The sequence below is a fragment of the Pseudophryne corroboree genome, chromosome 10 (assembly GCF_028390025.1).
Source record: "Pseudophryne corroboree isolate aPseCor3 chromosome 10, aPseCor3.hap2, whole genome shotgun sequence".
Taxonomy (NCBI): Eukaryota; Metazoa; Chordata; class Amphibia; order Anura; family Myobatrachidae; genus Pseudophryne; species Pseudophryne corroboree.
In genome coordinates, this window is record NC_086453.1 from 351473744 (window position 1) to 351493860 (window position 20117).

Consider the following 20117-nt stretch of genomic DNA (forward strand, 5'->3'; position numbering starts at 1 on the left):
CCCAGGAGGAATTCTTAAAGTCACAGATACAGACATGAACTTTTGTTTGCCAACTTCAGAGAGTGCTACCAGCTCAGTACCACTCCAAGAGGGATCATTAGAACATCCGGATTCTGTCTATACAGAATCAAGTGTCAATGGACCTAGCCCGGTTCCAGCCGTCGGTCCAAAGTCTCCACTGGTTCCAGCCAGCCTGAGTGGCTCCAATGATGGGCTACCTCCTTCGGTTCCAGCCGATTCCAGAATCCTCGGATCAAATCCGGTCCTATCCGTCAGTCCGAGGACTCCACCGGTTCCTACCGCTTCAAGCTCTTCCGGACCCAATCCGGTCCCATCCGTCTGTCCGGATCAGCCTCCTCTGGTTCCAGCCAGCCCGAGTAGCTCTGTTTCCAATGCTAAGCTACCTCCTTCGGTTCCAGCCGATTCCAGCAACCTTGGATCAAATCCGGTCCTATCCGTCACTCCGAGGACTCCTTCGGTTCCAGCCGATTCCAGTCTCTTCATATCAAATCCGGTTCCAGCCGGTTCAAGCTTATCTGGACCCAATCCGGTCCCATCCGTCTGTCCAGATCAGCCTCTTACAGTTCAAGTCAACTCAAGTAGTCCTGGACAAATTCCTGTTCCATCCGTTTGTCCAAAGTTGTCGTCAGTTCCTGCCGATTCCAGTTCCTCTGAACCCGGTGTGGTTCTCTCCAGTGTTTCAAGTAAACAACTCTTGTCGCTATCTCCAGAGTCTACAGTTCTTGCAGATATTGCAGTTGCCTCAACTCAGATGGAGGTTCTACGCATCTCACCCCAAGGTGAAGCTTCTAGCATTCTGTCAACCTCAGCAGAGAATTCCCGTCAGTCAATCCAGGAGATGACGTCCTCTCTCCACCCTCGAGCATTTCAAGTTGATTCTACTCCTGCTTCTGAATGCTTATTTCAGTCCTCAACTCTCAAGTGTCCTACATTGTCTTCCAAGACTTCAACTGACATTCAGCCTTCCAAGTGTCCACCAGATACAAAAATCCCAGTCTACTTTGATGGTGACTATGCTCAGTTTCGTGCAGTGGCGAGCCAATACCTCGCTTTTACTGAGTCTGAACCTTCAGTGACTATTTCTCCAGCCAATGCAATCAGATACTTCCTCCTGTTCTTCAAAGGTAAAGCATTGGACTGGGCGAATCCTCTCATTGAATGTAAAGATCCGCTACTGAGTGATCTTCCCGCTTTCTGCGAAGCCGTAAAACAGGAGTTTGCTCCAAAGTTTATGCATTCACAGTCATCTGGGCATTCTGGCCAATTTGTCAACAGTTTGTCTACTGCTAAATCCTCTCCAACATCTCTGTCTATGCAAGATCAGGATACATTAGACCAAGCTATTAAAGATTTCCAAGCTGCAAAGTCAAGACAAGGTTCTCAGACTTCAGATTTAAAAGTTGCATATACTTCCGTGTCTCCGTCCTACAGCAACCCTTCTGAAAGTATCGACTCCCCGGATTCAACATCTGCTCAGTCTTCTGACCAGTCTTCCAGTTCTCAGTTTTTCGGCTCAACTCTTTCCAAACACGATCAGGTTCTGTTGAATCAATGTATCAGAGATTTCAAGAATTACAAGAATTGGAGAGCTCAAAAACCAGTTCAAAGTCTACCATCTGTTGATGTAAGTATTGGCTATGCTGCCATTACCCCTAGTCCTGGTGTCTCATATAACTTCAAATCTACTGGTCCACAGATTGTCTCAGATACTGTTATTCCTAAACAAAAGGTTCCCATGACCACACTAGACCTGGACTCTGACTCTGAAAGTGAGTTTGTTGATGACGACTCAAGTTACATTATGGGGGGTTCTATCCTTCCAAGTTATGCCTTCTTCCAGGAAGTAAAACCTGTCTCAAATGATCATGAATGGTCTACTTGTTCTGACGAGGAAAATCTGTCTTCTGAAGATCAAGGTTGGGAAGACTTTTGAGGACCTCTGCTTTTGTGTTTTCCTAAGTTCTTTTTCAAGGTTCCTCCAAGTTCCAGCGTGGGTGTTCGGTGCCCACCCATAAAAGGGGGGGTACTGTCAGGAATCTGCATTTTCCATCGCATCACTGCTGTGGAACTACAGGTCCCAGCAGATCAGTTCTGTTTCAGTCTCCTGCAGCCCACAGCTCACGTGCTCCACCTAACCAGTTCAGTTCTGTTCCAGTTCTGGTTTTCAGTCCTCTGCAGCCTGGAATGCTTCAGCCAACTCACAGCTGATCTGGACACCTAATCCAGCTAGTATCTCTGCCTGCAGTTTGTGTCCAATCACTGCTGGGCAGGAGGTATAACTTCCAGTTTGTGGCTCTCTCACATCGCCTTGGACAACACGTCACATCCCGTGAACAGACGGCTCCTGTTTGCTATCCTCTGTGTACAAAGTTTCCTTGTGTGTTAGACCTGTGGAACAACAGGTCCCAGCCGTTCCAGGTTCCAGCAGTTCCGGTGTTCCGTGGAACTACAAGTTCCAGCAACCACTCCAGTTCCCCTACTGCATCCAGTGGTTCCCTGTGTTCCAGTCTCCAGTTCCCCTGTGTTCCTGGTTATCCTTCTGCATCTCTGTGGAACTACAAGTTCCAGCAACCACTCCAGCTCTCCTGCTACATTCCGTGTTCCAGCCTCCAGTGGTTCCCTGTGTTCCAGTCTCCAGATCCCCTGTGTTCCTGGTTATCCTTCTGCATCTCTGTGGAACTACAAGTTCCAGCAACCACTCCAGCTCTCCTGCTACATTCCGTGTTCCAGCCTCCAGTGGTTCCCTGTGTTCCAGTCTCCAGATCCCCTGTGTTCCTGGTTATCCTTCTGCATTGCTCCCGTGGAACTTCAAGGCTCAGCAATACCAGCAACCTGCATTGGGCTTCACACTCATCACCACCTTGTGTGCTTCAGCCTGCAGTTGAAGACTAAACTCCAGGTGTGTTCATTTCCTCCACCTGTGACACAGCTTGCTGCTGCCAGTGCCTCATCATCTGCACTGTGAGTTGGTCTCCTGCTTATGCAAAGGTTTGCCATTTCCATCACTGCCTTAGTTCTCTGTTTTAAAAACCCGGCTCTGGTTTCTAAACCAGTATCTTTTCATTGACATTCATTCTGTTGTTATATTTCCGGATATGATTTCTCAACTCACCTATCACCCATTGCCATAGACTGTTGTTATCATTCCAAGTGTTTGACTTTTCCATCTGCTATTATTATTATTATTTCTGCTGCATTTCTGTTAATACTTATCTGCTGAATAAATATCATTGCACATGCGCAGAAACCCAGTACTGCCTCCTCACTTAATTCCACCTACCTCCACTGACCCACTAGCGCCCCCTCCGGGGACACAAACCAGACCGAACCTGACAGATACGTTCAGGATGGTCACAACACCTGAAAAAAAGTATCTCTCTAGTCCCTATTGCAGGGGACAATTGGGAGATACTTGCAGAAACACAAATATAGTGTAGAAGTTCTTTAAAATGAAAACACTATCTATTTTCAAGGTTCCACTTACAACAAAACAGAATTAAAACAGCATGTCACAACTCAGGGGGTATATCACCAGTCCAGATGGTAAAGGGAAAACTTCCAACACCAGGTGTGTATGGTGGACTTGGGTCCCAGCTCCGGATGCACGGCTCCCAGTCAGAATATAGAAGTCCCCAGGAAGGATGAGCCCACGAGTCAGAAGCAAACACGAGCCACGCTCTACGCGTTTCGGACCTTTGGTCCTTCATCAGAAGCGTGGTTTGAATGGCTGGAATGTCCCTATTTAAACCCTGGAGCAAAGTGTCGTCAGCTGAGTCCGTTGCCGTGTGTTGCCTTTGTCAAGCTGTAATAAGTAGGGGTGAGGACGTTAACCACCTAGGTACACCAGGATGAGGATAAGGGTGTTGCTGGCGCTGGGGAGGAAATTGACAAGGAGGATTCTGATGGTGAGGTGGTTTGTTTAAGTCAGGCACCCGGGGAGACACCTGTTGTCCCTGGGACGAATATGGCCATTGACATGCCTGGTCAAATTACAAAAAAATCACCTCTTCGGTGTGGAATTATTTAAACAGAAATGCGGGAAACTGGTGTCAAGCCGTGTGTTGCCTTTGTCAAGCTGTAATAAGTAGGGGTAAGGACGTTAACCACCTAGGAACATCCTCCCTTATACGTCACCTGGAGCGCATTCATCAGAAGTCATTGACAAGTTCAAAAACTTTGGGTGACAGCGGAAGCAGTCCACTGCCAACTAAATCCCTTCCTCTTGTATCCAAGCTCCTGCAAACCACACTACCAACTCCCTCAGTGTCAATTTCCTCCTTAGACAGGAAAGCCAATAGTCCTGCAGGCCATGTCACTGGCAAGTCTGACGAGTCCTCTCCTGCCTGGGATTCCTCCAATGCATCCTTGAGTGTAAAGCCTATTGCTGCTGGCGCTGCTGTTGTTGCTGCTGGGAGTCGATCGTCATCCCAGAGGGGAAGTCGGAAGACCACTTGTACTACTTCCAGTAAGCAATTGACTGTCCAACAGTCCTTTGCGAAGAAGATGAAATATCACAGCAGTCATCCTGCTGCAAAGCGGATAACTCAGGCCTTGGCAGCCTCGGTGGACTGCGGGTGCTCCTTCCAGCACATGCAGGGGGCATGCAAATGGTGGAAGGTGCCACCTCTTCCCGTCCAGTGCTGGGAAGGTCAGGCATCGCAACCGACACAATTGGACTCTCCTTGGGGATTTGTGATTTAGAAGAACGCACAGTTCTTTGATGTGCTTTTGCCAGCTTAAGTCTTTTCATTTTTCTAGTGGGAGGATGAGTGCTTCCATCCTCATGTGAAGCTGAACCACTAGCCATGAACATAGGCCAGGGCCTCAGCCGTTCCTTGCCACTCCGTGTCGTAAATGGCATATTGGCAAGTTTACGCTTCTCCTCAGACACTTTTAATTTTGATTTTTGGGTAATTTTACTGAACTTTTATTTTTTTGGATTTTACATGCTCTCTACTATGACATTGGGCATCGGCCTTGGCAGACGACGTTGATGGCATTTCATCGTCTCGGCCATGACTAGTGGCAGCAGCTTCAGCACGAGGTGGAAGTGGATCCTGATCTTTCCCTATTTTACCCTCCACATTTTTGTTCTCCATTTTTTAATGTGTGGAATTATATGCCAGTAATACATCAATAGCAATGGCCTACTGTACTGTAATATATATGTATTCTGTTGGTAAGCAAAATGCTGCACTGTAATACAAGAAGCTATAGAAAAGTATATACATTATTGTATATATCAGTACAGAGCGGTGTAACTGTGACACATGTGTCCTGACAAGCAGTATAGAAGCTATAGAATAGTATATATATTATATATCAGTACAGAGCGGTGTAACTGTGACACATGTATAAGCAGTGTGACAAGCAGTATAGAAGCTATAGAATAGTATATATATTATATATCAGTACAGAGCGGTGTAACTGTGACACATGTGTCCTCCTGACAAGCAGTATAGAAGCTATAGAATAGTATATATATTATATATCAGTACAGAGCGGTGTAACTGGGACACATGTGTTCTCCTGACAAGCAGTATAGAAGCTATAGAATAGTATATATATTATATATCAGTACAGAGCGGTATAACTGTGACACATGTATAAGCAGTGTGACAAGCAGTATAGAAGCTATAGAATAGTATATATATTATATATCAGTACAGAGCGGTGTAACTGTGACACATGTGTCCTCCTGACAAGCAGTATAGAAGCTATAGAATAGTATATATATTACATTTACTGTGTATATATATATATATATATATATATATATATCTATCTATCAGTACAGAGCGGTGTAACTGTGACACATGTGTCCTCCTGACAAGCAGTATAGAAGCTATAGAATAGTATATATATATATATATATCAGTGCAGAGCGGTGTAACTGTGACACATGTGTCCTGACAAGCAGTATAGAAGCTATAGAATAGTATATATATTATATATCAGTACAGAGTGGAATAACTGTGACACATGTGTCCTCCTGACAAGCAGTATAGAAGCTATAGAATAGTATATATATTATATATCAGTACAGAGCGGTGTAACTGTGACACATGTGTCCTGACAAGCAGTATAGAAGCTATAGAATAGTATATATATTATATATCAGTACAGAGCGGTGTAATTGTGACACGTGTCCTGACAAGCAGTATAGAAGCTATAGAATAGTATATATATTATATATCATTACAGAGCGGTGTAACTGTGACATGTGTCCTCCTGACAAGCAGTATAGAAGCTATAGAATAGTATATATATTATATATCATTACAGAGCGGTGTAACTGTGACACATGTGTCCTGACAAGCAGTATAGAAGCTATAGAATAGTATATATATTATATATCATTACAGAGCGGTGTAACTGTGACACATGTGTCCTGACAAGCAGTATAGAAGCTATAGAATAGTATATATATTATATATCATTACAGAGCAGTGTAACTGTGACATGTGTCCTCCTGACAAGCAGTATAGAAGCTATAGAATAGTATATATATTATATATCATTACAGAGCGGTGTAACTGTGACACATGTGTCCTGACAAGCAGTATAGAAGCTATAGAATAGTATATATATTATATATCAGTACAGAGCGGTGTAACTGTGACACATGTGTCCTCCTGACAAGCAGTATAGAAGCTATAGAATAGTATATATATTACATTTACTGTGTATATATATATATATATATCAGTACAGAGCGGTGTAACTGTGACACGTGTCCTCCTGACAAGCAGTATAGAAGCTATAGAATAGTATATATATATATATATATCAGTGCAGAGCGGTGTAACTGTGACACATGTGTCCTGACAAGCAGTATAGAAGCTATAGAATAGTATATATATTATATATCAGTACAGAGTGGTGTAACTGTGACACATGTGTCCTCCTGACAAGCAGTATAGAAGCTATAGAATAGTATATATATATATATCAGTGCAGAGCGGTGTAACTGTGACACATGTGTCCTGACAAGCAGTATAGAAGCTATAGAATAGTATATATATTATATATCATTACAGAGCGGTGTAACTGTGACACATGTGTCCTCCTGACAAGCAGTATAGAAGCTATAGAATAGTATATATATTATATATCATTACAGAGCGGTGTAACTGTGACACATGTGTCCTCCTGACAAGCAGTATAGAAGCTATAGAATAGAATATATATTATATATCATTACAGAGCGGTGTAACTGTGACACGTGTCCTCCTAACAACCCAGCAACGATCCGCTTTGTACCCATACGACGCGCGTGTGCATTGCGGTGCATATGCATGCGCAGTAGTAACCTGTTCGCTGTGCTGCGAAAAACGGCAGCGAGTAATCAACTCGGAATGACCCCTATAGTCAATTAGCCCACAGAAGGTGGACAAAGTTATCCTGGAGAAATGTAGTAGTAACAGAGATTTACTGTAGATTTGGAAGGTTACATGCAGGGTGAATCTATTGTTAGAAGAAAATTGCTTCAGAAGGTGCCAATGTCATTGCAGTGTTAGTAAGGTGTTTTAATTGTTTATTTCTGTCAAACCTGTAGTTTTATTTAAAGTATTGCAGAAGTAAGAAGGGTTCCTGAGAAATCAAACTATGTTTTTGTTGGTATCCAGACTATAGATATACACTAAAAAAGGTCTACAGTCAATAGGTCTACCACTAATGCATTTGGTCAACAGGGTCAAAACGTCGACACACTTATGGTAGACACAAGTTTTTTTAATTTATTTATTTTTTCAACTTTTTAATACTTCTCCATCTACGTAGGCTACGATTGGGAATAGTAACCTGTGCCCAGCATAGCGGTAGTGGAGCGAGGCACCTTGCCTGAAGCATGGCGAGTGAAGCAGTATACTAATGGGGCTTGTTTGTGGCAGAAAAGTGACAAATAATCACCCTAAAAAATAAAAAAAATAATTGCCTACCATTTTTGTGTTGACCATTCCCATGTTGACCTTTTGACACTTCCTGCAGTCTACCTATTCTATGACCTAATGCATGTCTACCATTAGTGGTAGACCTATTGACTGAAGACCTTTTTAGTGTAGATCTAATCATCCACACCCCTTTGTGTTTACTCTGTGTTCTATACTTACAGTATGCTACTGTATTTGCAGTTACACAATATCTGCTTGATAATTTGGTGTAATGTATTAACTGCTCTCAGGGGTTTGTCCCAAGCCTACTCCTGTGAAACATAACTTTTGAGGCTTGGGGGGAGGCATTATTATGACTGTACAAATACAATACTGTTATTCAAAATCTACCAGGGATAACCCCTTCTACCCAGATCATTACCTTCACTTACAGTAAACTGCCTGTATGGTGATAACCCACGGAGGTTCACTTATAAACATTCGGGGTCTATCAGCAAGCTCAACGCTAACCATGGTGTATCTGGATAAAGAGTATAATATATCTATGTAGTCTTTCTAGGAATATCATTAATCACTGAAGGGAAATTGGGCTGCAGCCTGAATCTACCATATGACTACTAAATTGCTCCCATGGAGATGGCAGATTTATTAATCTAACAACAGAGGAGGAACAGTGTCGTAACTAGGGGAAACCCTCCTAATTCACTTTGCAGCTTTTTAACAGAAGTACAGAAGGAAGGAAAAGTTAACAAATAACCATCAGCCACTGATACATTCTGTTCTAGACAAGCAATGCAAAAGCATAGACCCGGAGGTTGTTCAAAATTTCACCAAGTCAAATACAGTATATGCATGGATATTTATAAAGCTAACTCTAATACTAAACACTAAGGGATTCTACAACTCATCTGTCCCCGAAACTCGTTATGAAGAGAGATACAGTATTTCATTAATGACTGTTTACCTGGAATGTATTCCATGGATGGCAGTCATATATCTTAAGCTATAGAGTAATCTATACTATTCAGACCTGATCTCTGGGCTGCTAAATTTGTTGTTCTGCGTTCAGATAGTCGCCACCCAAGGGGAGTGTATATTCGCTGTGCGATCGCATGTATACGCCATGCTACAAATGTCCCTCAGCCAGTGGACAGCTACAAATCCATTCGCACCTCACTCACCATCAAATGTTTTTTCCACTGTGTGCAGTCTGTGCGCAGCCCAGGACTTACGCCTACAGTGCGATGAGAACAGGCTGGGAATGCCTGCATTTTCCCTGTCACTCCCAGAAAACGCTCAGTCGCCACCCACAAACAGCCTCTTCCTGTCAATCAGCATGAGATTGGCTGTGTGAATGAAATTTTCGCTCCTGTCTGGCGATGCCTGTTTGCCGACGAACCTGCACATTGCGATGCATACGCATGAGCAGTCTATCACTGATTGCCCGCTGTGCGGAAATGCACAGCAGTCACCCCAAAAACACACAGCAGTCACTGAATCACCCCCTAAATATACTGAATAAAGGTGACCAGTAAGGGTACCTAAATTGTTATACCAAACCAAAGTATGGCATTGTGGAGCAGAAACGGGGTATAAGGGGTGAAAAGTTGAGCTTCATATATAGGCAAAATTTATGTTCGAGATACCCCAGTATTACTAATAATAATATCATGATGACCGATGTTCAAGTCCTATGATGCTTAAGATTATATACATACTTAATTACCATTGAAATCCCCCAAAGTCCACCACTTATGGCAATAGAGAAAAAATGAAACTCCATAATATATATCTTACATATTGTTAAAGTGTTGAGACAAATGAATTGAAGAAACTCCATACGAGCCCTAGAGCTACTTTGAGGGTCTTCTGCCTACAATGTTGTTCCCTTAGTGTACGACACACGCAGCGGTACTTTGGATGCTGCCAGGTATTAAATCTCCAGCAGTAGAGGCTAGGAGGGTATTCAACTGTCTTGTCGGAAAGATGGCAGTTTCTGACTTTTTAAGGTCGGAAACTATTCCAACCTACAGTATTCAATCCCCCTGCCATTTTTCCAACAAGTTGGCAATTCCTATTTGTCGGAAAACACGTGGATCGGCGGGATAACTGCGGATCCACGTGTTTTGTTGGAATCGCAGACAAATCCAACAGGTTTTAGCCCTGTTTCCAACAATGTCAATCCGACTTTAAAAAAAGTCATATTGGCATTGTCGGGAATGGCCAAATTCGATAGGATTTGGCTGCTCATTAAATACTGAGATGTCAGATCCTTTCCGTCGGAAAGGATCCGACATCAATTGGATATACCCCTAGGCTTCTGACAGGCAGGGTATCCACCAAACAGGCACTAACCTGGGACATGGATCAGCAGCTTATACCATTGCGTAAACTATAATTGTTAGGACATTGTAGGACTAATTGCTTTTTAAGAGATATCACCAATCAGCAGAGTCAGTGAGTAAAGGCCGCCTTAATGAGTAACTTCATGCAGCTGCAGCGCTGCACATATCACATGAGTCCCGGCTGTCATAGAGCAACAGTACCAGGATTCCCTGTGGCCACCCAGCTTCCCAATTTCCTAGCAAAAGGCAGGGCCGTTGGGAAGTGCAGGTGAGTGTCATGACATATTTGTAAAAAATGGTTCCCGTATAGTACCGGAGCCAAGGAGAAAAAAGAATGACTATGTGTCTCTTCTGGGGCACACTTTTATTGAAAATTATGTAATGTGTTCTGTTTAAAATATAACTTTTATTTGCAACCCTTTTAAAATAATGGCTATGAGGCAAAAAGAAAGAAAGAAGAAATACTAACAATTAAAGATAACATTATCAATCCAAGTAAACATCACATGATGTAATCTAAGTTTGGCTTAATGGCTCTGTGAATGAAAATATGTATGTGTCTCCAATGTTGAAAATTATATATATTATATATGTATGTATAATGTCTTCTTCCTGAGATTGTAACAGTATAACCTATAATAGGGATATACCAGGAAGAAGAAAAATCTAGAGTATGATGTGTACCGGGCTCCACCCTAATCCCTGACTGGAAATAAATTACAGAAAAATGGATATGAAATAATGTGTGGTTCTGGGTCCTGTGTCCTTGGCTCGGATAAAAATACCTGCAGTACCCGGTATTCCCTTGTGGTCTCCCAACCAGGTACTGACCTGGCCCACGGTGCTTGGCTTCCAAGATCAGACGAGGTTGGGCATACTCAGTATGGTTTGACCGCAGGTAGATATATCACACCTGATGACACCAGGAACCTTGTATTGTGGACTCTGAGAGAAATCCCAAAGGTTTCTTGTAGAAATCCAAAATTTCTTGTAGGATAATTAAATGCTCCCAAATCAAAAAACCAGTGATGCCTGGTATTCTCTGATGGTCTCCCAGACCTGGTACTGAAATGGCCCACTTGGTCTTGGCTTCAAAAAAATCCAATGAAGTGAGGCCTCAGTGAATCCATGCTGTTTGGGATCCTGTAAATTGCTGGATTTGAGATAATCTACATCTCTTTCTTTTAAGAGTGTTTCCATCAATTTCCCTACTACTGATGTAAGACTCACTAGTCTGTAGTTGTTTGCCTCTTCCTTGCTTCCACTTTTGTGCAGTTGGACTACATTCACACTTTTCCAGTCCTCTTGAATTACTCCTGTAGCTAATGACTGGTTGAATAATTCTGTCAATTGTGCTACCAGCACCTCTTTAAGTTCTTTTAGTATCCTTGGATGTATCCCATCTGGCACCATAGATTTGTCCACTTTCAGCTTTGGGAGTTCTATTAGGACCTTCTCCTCTGTAAATATACTTGTTTCATTTTCCTGAATATCCCTGAAACTTAACTGTGGCCCCTTCCCCTCTCTTTCAGTAGTGAATACTGAGCAAAAAATAATTATTAAGATGATCTGCTATTACATTGTCACCCTCAACAATACTCTAAGTCTCTGTCTTTAGTTTTATTATTCTTGCCTTTTGTTTTTCACCTTTCGCTTATGTACCTAAAAAAAGTTTTGCCTCCTTTACCCACTGACTGGGCCATTTTCTCCTCAGCTTGTGTCTTTGCACATCTGATTACCTTCTTAGTCTCCTTCTGTCTAACAAGATATATCTCTTTGCCTTCATTATATTGTGTCTGCTTATACAGCATTTCCTAAAAGCCATCTTTTTTGCTTTCACAATATTTGCTACTTCTTTCGCAAAACACACTGGCTTCCTTTTCCTTGTGTTTTTCCTAACACTTTTGATACAAAGGTCTGTTGCCTTTAATATTGCACTTTATAATGTTTCCCACCTCTCCTGCACTGCTTCCAAGTTCCTCCACTCTGCCAAGGAATTTCTTATACATTTTCCCATCCCTACAAAATCGGCCTTCCTAAAATCCAACACCTTTGTTTTTGTATGAGATGAGTCAGTCTCTGTCTTTATGCTGAACCATACTGCTTGATGATCACTAGATCCCAGGTTTTTACCCACTTTTACGTCAGATATTCTGTCTCCATTTGTAAGTATTAAGTCTAATATTGTGTCTTTCCGAGTGGGCTCCCTCACCAATCGGTGGAGGGATGCTCCCTGAAGGGAATTTAAAATGTTGCTACTTTTAGTGGAACTAGCAACAGATGCCTCCCAGTTTACATCAGGAAGATTAAAGTCTCCCATGATTATTACCTCTCCTTTTAATGCCATTTTAGCTATGTCTTGCAGTAGGTTCTTGTCCAGTTCTCCTTCCTGTCCTGGTGGCCTGTATATCACGCCAATATGAATAATTGACTTCTCCCCTGTTTCTATGGTCACCCAAAGGGCCTCAGTTTTTCCCTCAATACTTTGTGTTAAGGTAGTATTTAAGCTTTTTTTTACATACATTGCTACCCCTCCTCCGATTTTTCCCATTCTGTCCTTCCTAAATAAAGTATATCCCGGTATAGCTATTTCCCAGTCATGATTTTCATTTCACCATGACTCTGTAATTGCCACAATATGTAGATCATTCCTTGTCATTATTGCAGTTAGTTCTGGGACTTTATTTCCTAAGCTCCTAGCATTTGCACACATACGCAGCTTTTAGAGTTTTCTTTGTGCTTTTCCTGTTCCCAGCTATGTTCTTCTCTCTGCCTATGTTTACGTCTTTACCTAAATTTGTACTCATTGATTTATTTTAATGTTATTTGCTACCAACAATCCATGTTCTGACAGAATAATATTGACCACTATATCATCTTATGGAAATGATGCTGTGAAATAATGTGTGTTGACTTGCTACAGACCAAACAGAGATACTTGTGTTTAATTACTTAGGGGAGAGTTGTAAATGAAATAATTCACTGATCCTTTAGTTCTAGGATGTAGGGTTACCCAAGTCATCCCTTGGTGGATTACTAGCAACCTGTTATAGAGGATTGGTTGGAGGCACCAACAGGTAGATTTAGTAACAAAGGGGATCTATTTATGAAGCAGCAAAAAGAGTGGAGAAGTGAGCCTGTGGAGAAGATGCCCACCTGCTCCGTACAATTGTATAGTATGCAAATTATAAATGTTACCTCAATGCTGATTGGTTGCCATGGGCAACTTCTCCACATGCTCACTTCTCCATTTTCTTCTCTGCTTCATGAATAGACCCCATAGTAACATACAGTAGTTAATGAGGTTGAAAAAAAGAATGTTTTCCATCGAGTTCAACCTTTTTTGTTGATCCCAACTATTCTCCATATAACCATAGATTTACTCAAGTGACTCAAGTGAAAACCATTTTTAGTTTAGTTGACAACTAGAATGCATGGTTTTTCTAAAATATATTCATTTTAGATGTTATATCCTTGGATATCTTTATCAGTTAGAAATTTATCTAACCTGTTTTTACATTTATTGACTGAGTCCTCCATTACTACCTTTTCTGGCAAAGAATTCCTGCCGTTATGGTGGAAACCCCCCTCCTACATTGGGTATGAAATTTCCTGTCCTCTAACCTCAGACGGTGTCCGTGTGTCCTGTGTTGAGATCTCTCAATAAACAGATCTCATGTTAGCTCCATGTATTGTCCCTTTATATAATTAGAAATATTTATAATGTTTGATAACCCTAGCTGAAAATCTGACTCACATCAGAATATCCACGGAAAGCCAGGGTTACACTAGATTTCATTACTGATTACTTTTTACAAAAGTAGGTGACATTTTTTTTTTAAGTACAGCAGACTGAAATGAGTATCAAGCATCAGTGCTATAGACGGGGATGGATCCTACTAATGCAGATACTGCATCCCCTGCAAGTGTAGAAACCAACACCTTAATTGCCTTAAAACTATGTTCATTCAATGACCACAAGAGGTCGATAGGTGAACAGACAAGTGTGACTTTCCCATGCAGCAGCCAATCAGAGTAAAGCCCTACAGATTAGATATTTGCTGCAAGGCCCCAATTCATTAATTCATGTCTAGACTCCACATGTAGCAAATTCAAGTAATTCACTAAGGGTTTGTTTCTTTTCAGGAGAGTAGAGAAGATTCCATGTGGATTTGGATTAAAGTTGAAACCGAGTGGTTTAGGCAAATATTTTTTTAAATAAATACTCTAGGGATTTATTAATGTTAGCTAAGTCTGGTGAACTACATGTTCCAGTAGACCCTGGCATGTACCCGAACAACAGGGGGTATTTTTTCAGTCCAAGCATAAAGTGTAGTGTGTACTGACACTGGGTTTACTCTTAGGTAGAGAGAGGTTTGGGCAGATACATTACCTGTTTCCTTCTTTGCCTTTAGCATATTGTTCTATGTGATCCCATTCAAACGCTCCTGTATGTGTGTTAATATATTTGTGCAGCTCCATCATACATTGCTCAGAGCACTTCAGCACAAGGATCTGCTTGAAAAATTGACTGGCTGTATAGAGATGATGAATGAAGGATCCATTACTGAGGTCAATCAAAAGGTCTCCTTTAATGCGACCTGCAGGGAAAGATTACAGTGATTGTAAAGTGCAATACAGTAAGCTATGTAGCATCTATTCCATGCATCATTCAGTAACGTGATGTGATGGGTAGGTAACTACAGTGACTCGCTACACTCCTGTTACTACTTCAGTGTATCAGGAATGTAAGTTTTTGTATGAGCTGAGGAGCTACATACCCCATATAAGAGACATACTGTACACTACCAGCAGAAGTCAATGTGGACCATTATTTAGATCAAGTATTAAGATACTTCAGCCTTTAAATCATTGACCATTAATTGTAATCAGTACTAATTGCACTTTCAGCTGGCTTGGAATGGTTAATATTTATCAAAGGAATTATTCTAAAAGAACCCTTTTAATATAAATTTTTACTGTAATGTAATTAATAATTGATGTTTTAATTGTATTTTTCCATGTGATCAATGCATGTTCAATATATTTTTAATAAGTGTTTTTTTAAATAATATAGTGGTTAATTCACTGGCGTAACTAGGGGGCTGCAGCCACTGCGGTCGCTTGGAGGCGCAGGGCTCCTTGCTCACGTCCATTATCCTATTAGGAAGACGGTGGAGGTCTATCACAGACTTATTCCTAAAAATACATGGGAAAAATCCCAGATCACCTGGGTGTATTGTAAATTCTTGTTTGACATACTACACTATTGTATTTTTGTTTTATATTTTTTATATACATCCTATATGTGATTGGAGAAGGATTAAATGAAATAGGAAAACTACATCATTAGAATTTTAATAAACCTCCCCTAAGGGGATGAAAAGGGTGTTGACATAATGACATCACCACTGATGCGTGGCTTGCGTTGCGTGGACGAGAACGCCCAAATAAACAACCAGATCAAAATTTTGATTGCACCTCCAGTGGGTAGAATTTATTAAACTACAAAAATGGTCCTGTCGCTTTTTACTGTATCTGCTGCGGCTCCTTGGGTAACCCAGAAGGGTTGTTATTATTATTAGTACCTGGGGCGAGTCTGGGGTGCGGTTCCCCCTGGATTGGTGGGGCTGGGCTGCTTTTGGGTAGCACACTACGAGATCTTATTTAGCACCCCCTTAACACATTTATTAATCCTCCTGGTCTTTTAATTATACCTTCACTAGTATAGTAATTTTTGTATATAGATTTTGCTTTCCTTTTATTAACACTTACTAACACTTTACCTTCTCGCATTGTGCTGCCCTTGGGCCTTTGCTGGTTTGTGGGGTTGTGCACCCCAGGCCCAGACCTAGAGGTAGGGACCACCAGCATATCAGAGGAGCCTTTTCAGGGACTGGTGGCTTTGTCATTCATTTGCAAATGTATGTTACAAAGACCTCTGGATTTCAATTATATATATATATATATATATATATATACATACATACATATTAGTGATGAGCGGGTTTGGTTCCTCGGAATCCGAACCCCCCCGGAACTTCACCCATTTTACACGGTTCCGAGGCAGACTCGGATCCTCCCACCTTGCTCGGTTAACCGGAGCACGCCCGAACGTCATCATCACGCTGACGGATTCTCGCGAGATTCGTATTCTATATAAGGAGCCGCGCATCGCCGCCATTTTCACTCGTGCATTGGAGATGATAGTGAGAGGACGTGGCTGGCGTTCTCTCAGTTTTTGTATTCAGTGTGCTGCAAATATCTGTGCTCAGTGTGCTGCAAATATCTGTGCTCAGTGTGCTGCAAATATCTGTGCTCAGTGTGCTGCAAATATCTACGTTCTCTGCCTGAAAAATGCTCCATATCTGTGCTCAGTGTGCTGTAAATATCTGTGCTCAGTGTGCTGCAAATATCTGTGCTCAGTGTGCTGTAAATATCTACGTTCTCTGCCTGAAAAATGCTCCATATCTGTGCTCAGTGTGCTGTAAATATCTGTGCTCAGTGTGCTGTAAATATCTGTGCTCAGTGTGCTGCAAATATCTGTGCTCAGTGTGCTGCAAATATCTACATTCTCTGCCTGAAAAACGCTCCATATCTGTGCTCAGTGTGCTGCATATATCTGTGCTCACACTGCTTTATTGTGGGGACTGGGGACCAGCAGTATTATATAGTAGGAGGACAGTGCAGAGTTTTGCTGACCAGTGACCACCAGTATTATACATTCTCTGCCTGAAAAACGCTCCATATCTGTGCTGCATTGTAGTATATAGTAGGAGTACAGTGCATAATTTTGCTGACCACCAGTATATAATATATATCAGTACGGTACAGTAGGGCACTGCTCTACCTACCTCTGTGTCGTCAAGTATAATATCCATCCATACCTGTGGTGCATTTAAGATTTTGTGCGCAGTATATATATATAGTAGTAGGACAGTGCATAATTTTGCTGACCAACAGTATATAATATATAGCAGTACGGTACAGTAGGCCACTGCTCTACCTACCTCTGTGTCGTCAAGCATACTATCCATCCATACCTGTGGTGCTTTTAAGTTTTTGTGCGCAGTATATATTAGTGATGAGCGGGTTCGGTTTCTCGAAGAGCTGATTTTTTTGGTATTTTCACCTGGCATGTCAACGGCCATATTCCTCCCACGGACAACAGGTGTCTCCCCGGGTGCCTGACTTAAACAAACCACCTCACCATCAGAATCCTCCTGGTCAATTTCCTCCCCAGCGCCAGCAACACCCATATCCTCCTCATCCTGGTGTACTTCAACACTGACATCTTCAATCTGACTATCAGGAACTGGACTGCGGGTGCTCCTTCCAGCACTTGCAGGGGGCGTGCAAATGGTGGAAGGCGCATGCTCTTCACGTCCAGTGTTGGGAAGGTCAGGCATCGCAACCGACACAATTGGACTCTCCTTGTGGATTTGGGATTTCAAAGAACGCACAGTTCTTTGCGGTGCTTTTGCCAGCTTGAGTCTTTTCAGTTTTCTAGCGAGAGGCTGAGTGCTTCCATCCTCATGTGAAGCTGAACCACTAGCCATGAACATAGGCCAGGGCCTCAGCCGTTCCTTGCCACTCCGTGTGGTAAATGGCATATTGGCAAGTTTACGCTTCTCCTCCGACAATTTTATTTTAGGTTTTGGAGTCCTTTTTTTACTGATATTTGGTGTTTTGGTTTTGACATGCTCTGTACTATGCCATTGGGCATCGGCCTTGGCAGACGACGTTGCTGGCATTTCATCGTCTCGGCCATGACTAGTGGCAGCAGCTTCAGCACGAGGTGGAAGTGGATCTTGATCTTTCCCTAATTTTGGAACCTCAACATTTTTGTTCTCCATATTTTAATAGGCACAACTAAAAGGCACCTCAGGTAAACAATGGAGATGGATGGATTGGATACTAGTATACAATTATGGACGGGCTGCCGAGTGCCGACACAGAGGTAGCCACAGCCGTGAACTACCGCACTGTACTGTGTCTGCTGCTAATATATAGACTGGTTGATAAAGAGATAGTATACTCGTAACTAGTATGTATGTATAAAGAAAGAAAAAAAAACCACGGTTAGGTGGTATATACAATTATGGACGGGCTGCCGAGTGCCGACACAGAGGTAGCCACAGCCGTGAACTACCGCACTGTACTGGGTCTGCTGCTAATATATAGACTGGTTGATAAAGAGATAGTATACTCGTAACTAGTATGTATGTATAAAGAAAGAAAAAAAAACCACGGTTAGGTGGTATATACAATTATGGACGGGCTGCCGAGTGCCGACACAGAGGTAGCCACAGCCGTGAACTACCGCACTGTACTGTGTCTGCTGCTAATATATAGACTGGTTGATAAAGAGATAGTATACTCGTAACTAGTATGTATGTATAAAGAAAGAAAAAAAAACCACGGTTAGGTGGTATATACAATTATGGACGGGCTGCCGAGTGCCGACACAGAGGTAGCCACAGCCGTGAACTACCGCACTGTACTGTGTCTGCTGCTAATATATAGACTGGTTGATAAAGAGATAGTATACTCGTAACTAGTATGTATGTATAAAGAAAGAAAAAAAAACCACGGTTAGGTGGTATATACAATTATGGACGGGCTGCCGAGTGCCGACACAGAGGTAGCCACAGCCGTGAACTACCGCACTGTACTGTGTCTGCTGCTAATATATAGACTGGTTGATAAAGAGATAGTATACTCGTAACTAGTATGTATGTATAAAGAAAGAAAAAAAAACCACGGTTAGGTGGTATATACAATTATGGACGGGCTGCCGAGTGCCGACACAGAGGTAGCCACAGCCGTGAACTACCGCACTGTACTGTGTCTGCTGCTAATATATAGACTGGTTGATAAAGAGATAGTATACTCGTAACTAGTATGTATGTATAAAGAAAGAAAAAAAAACCACGGTTAGGTGGTATATACAATTATGGACGGGCTGCCGAGTGCCGACACAGAGGTAGCCACAGCCGTGAACTACCGCACTGTACTGTGTCTGCTGCTAATATAGACTGGTTGATAAAGAGATAGTATACTACTAATATTATATATACTGGTGGTCAGGTCACTGGTCACTAGTCACACTGGCAGTGGCACTCCTGCAGCAAAAGTGTGCACTGTTTAATTTTAATATAATATTATGTACTCCTGGCTCCTGCTATAACCTATAACTGGCACTGCAGTAGTGCTCCCCAGTCTCCCCCACAATTATAAGCTGTGTGAGCTGAGCAGTCAGACAGATATATAATATATATAGATGATGCAGCACACTGGCCTGAGCCTGAGCAGTGCACACAGATATGGTATGTGACTGACTGAGTCACTGTGTGTATCGCTTTTTTCAGGCAGAGAACGGATATATTAAATAAACTGCACTGTGTGTCTGGTGGTCACTCACTATATAATATATTATGTACTCCTGGCTCCTGCTATAACCTATAACTGGCACTGCAGTAGTGCTCCCCAGTCTCCCCCACAATTATAAGCTGTGTGAGCTGAGCAGTCAGACAGATATATAATATTATATATAGATAATAGATGATGCAGCACACTGGCCTGAGCAGTGCACACAGATATGGTATGTGACTGAGTCACTGTGTGCTGTGTATCGCTTTTTTCAGGCAGAGAACGGATTATAAATAAAAGTGGTGGTCACTGGTCACTATCAGCAAAACTCTGCACTGTACACTACTGAGTACTCCTAATGCTCCCCAAAATTAGTAAATCAAGTGTCTAAACGGAGAGGACGCCAGCCACGTCCTCTCCCTATCAATCTCAATGCACGTGTGAAAATGGCGGCGACGCGCGGCTCCTTATATAGAATCCGAGTCTC

The 20117-nt window shown here is 42.1% G+C and overlaps 1 protein-coding gene and 1 pseudogene across 1 annotated transcript in view; both read right to left on the reverse strand.

Annotated features, from left to right (window-relative positions):
- Positions 1–20117, reverse strand: part of LOC134966728 (nicotinamide N-methyltransferase-like) — a 150945-nt gene that overhangs the window by 92635 nt on the left and 38193 nt on the right. The window contains exon 2 of the mRNA XM_063943713.1: positions 14652–14859. Coding sequence (XP_063799783.1) covers positions 14652–14859 — 208 coding nt within the window. The remainder of the gene's footprint in view (positions 1–14651; positions 14860–20117) is intronic.
- LOC134967068 (5S ribosomal RNA) lies at positions 11041–11158 on the reverse strand (annotated as a pseudogene).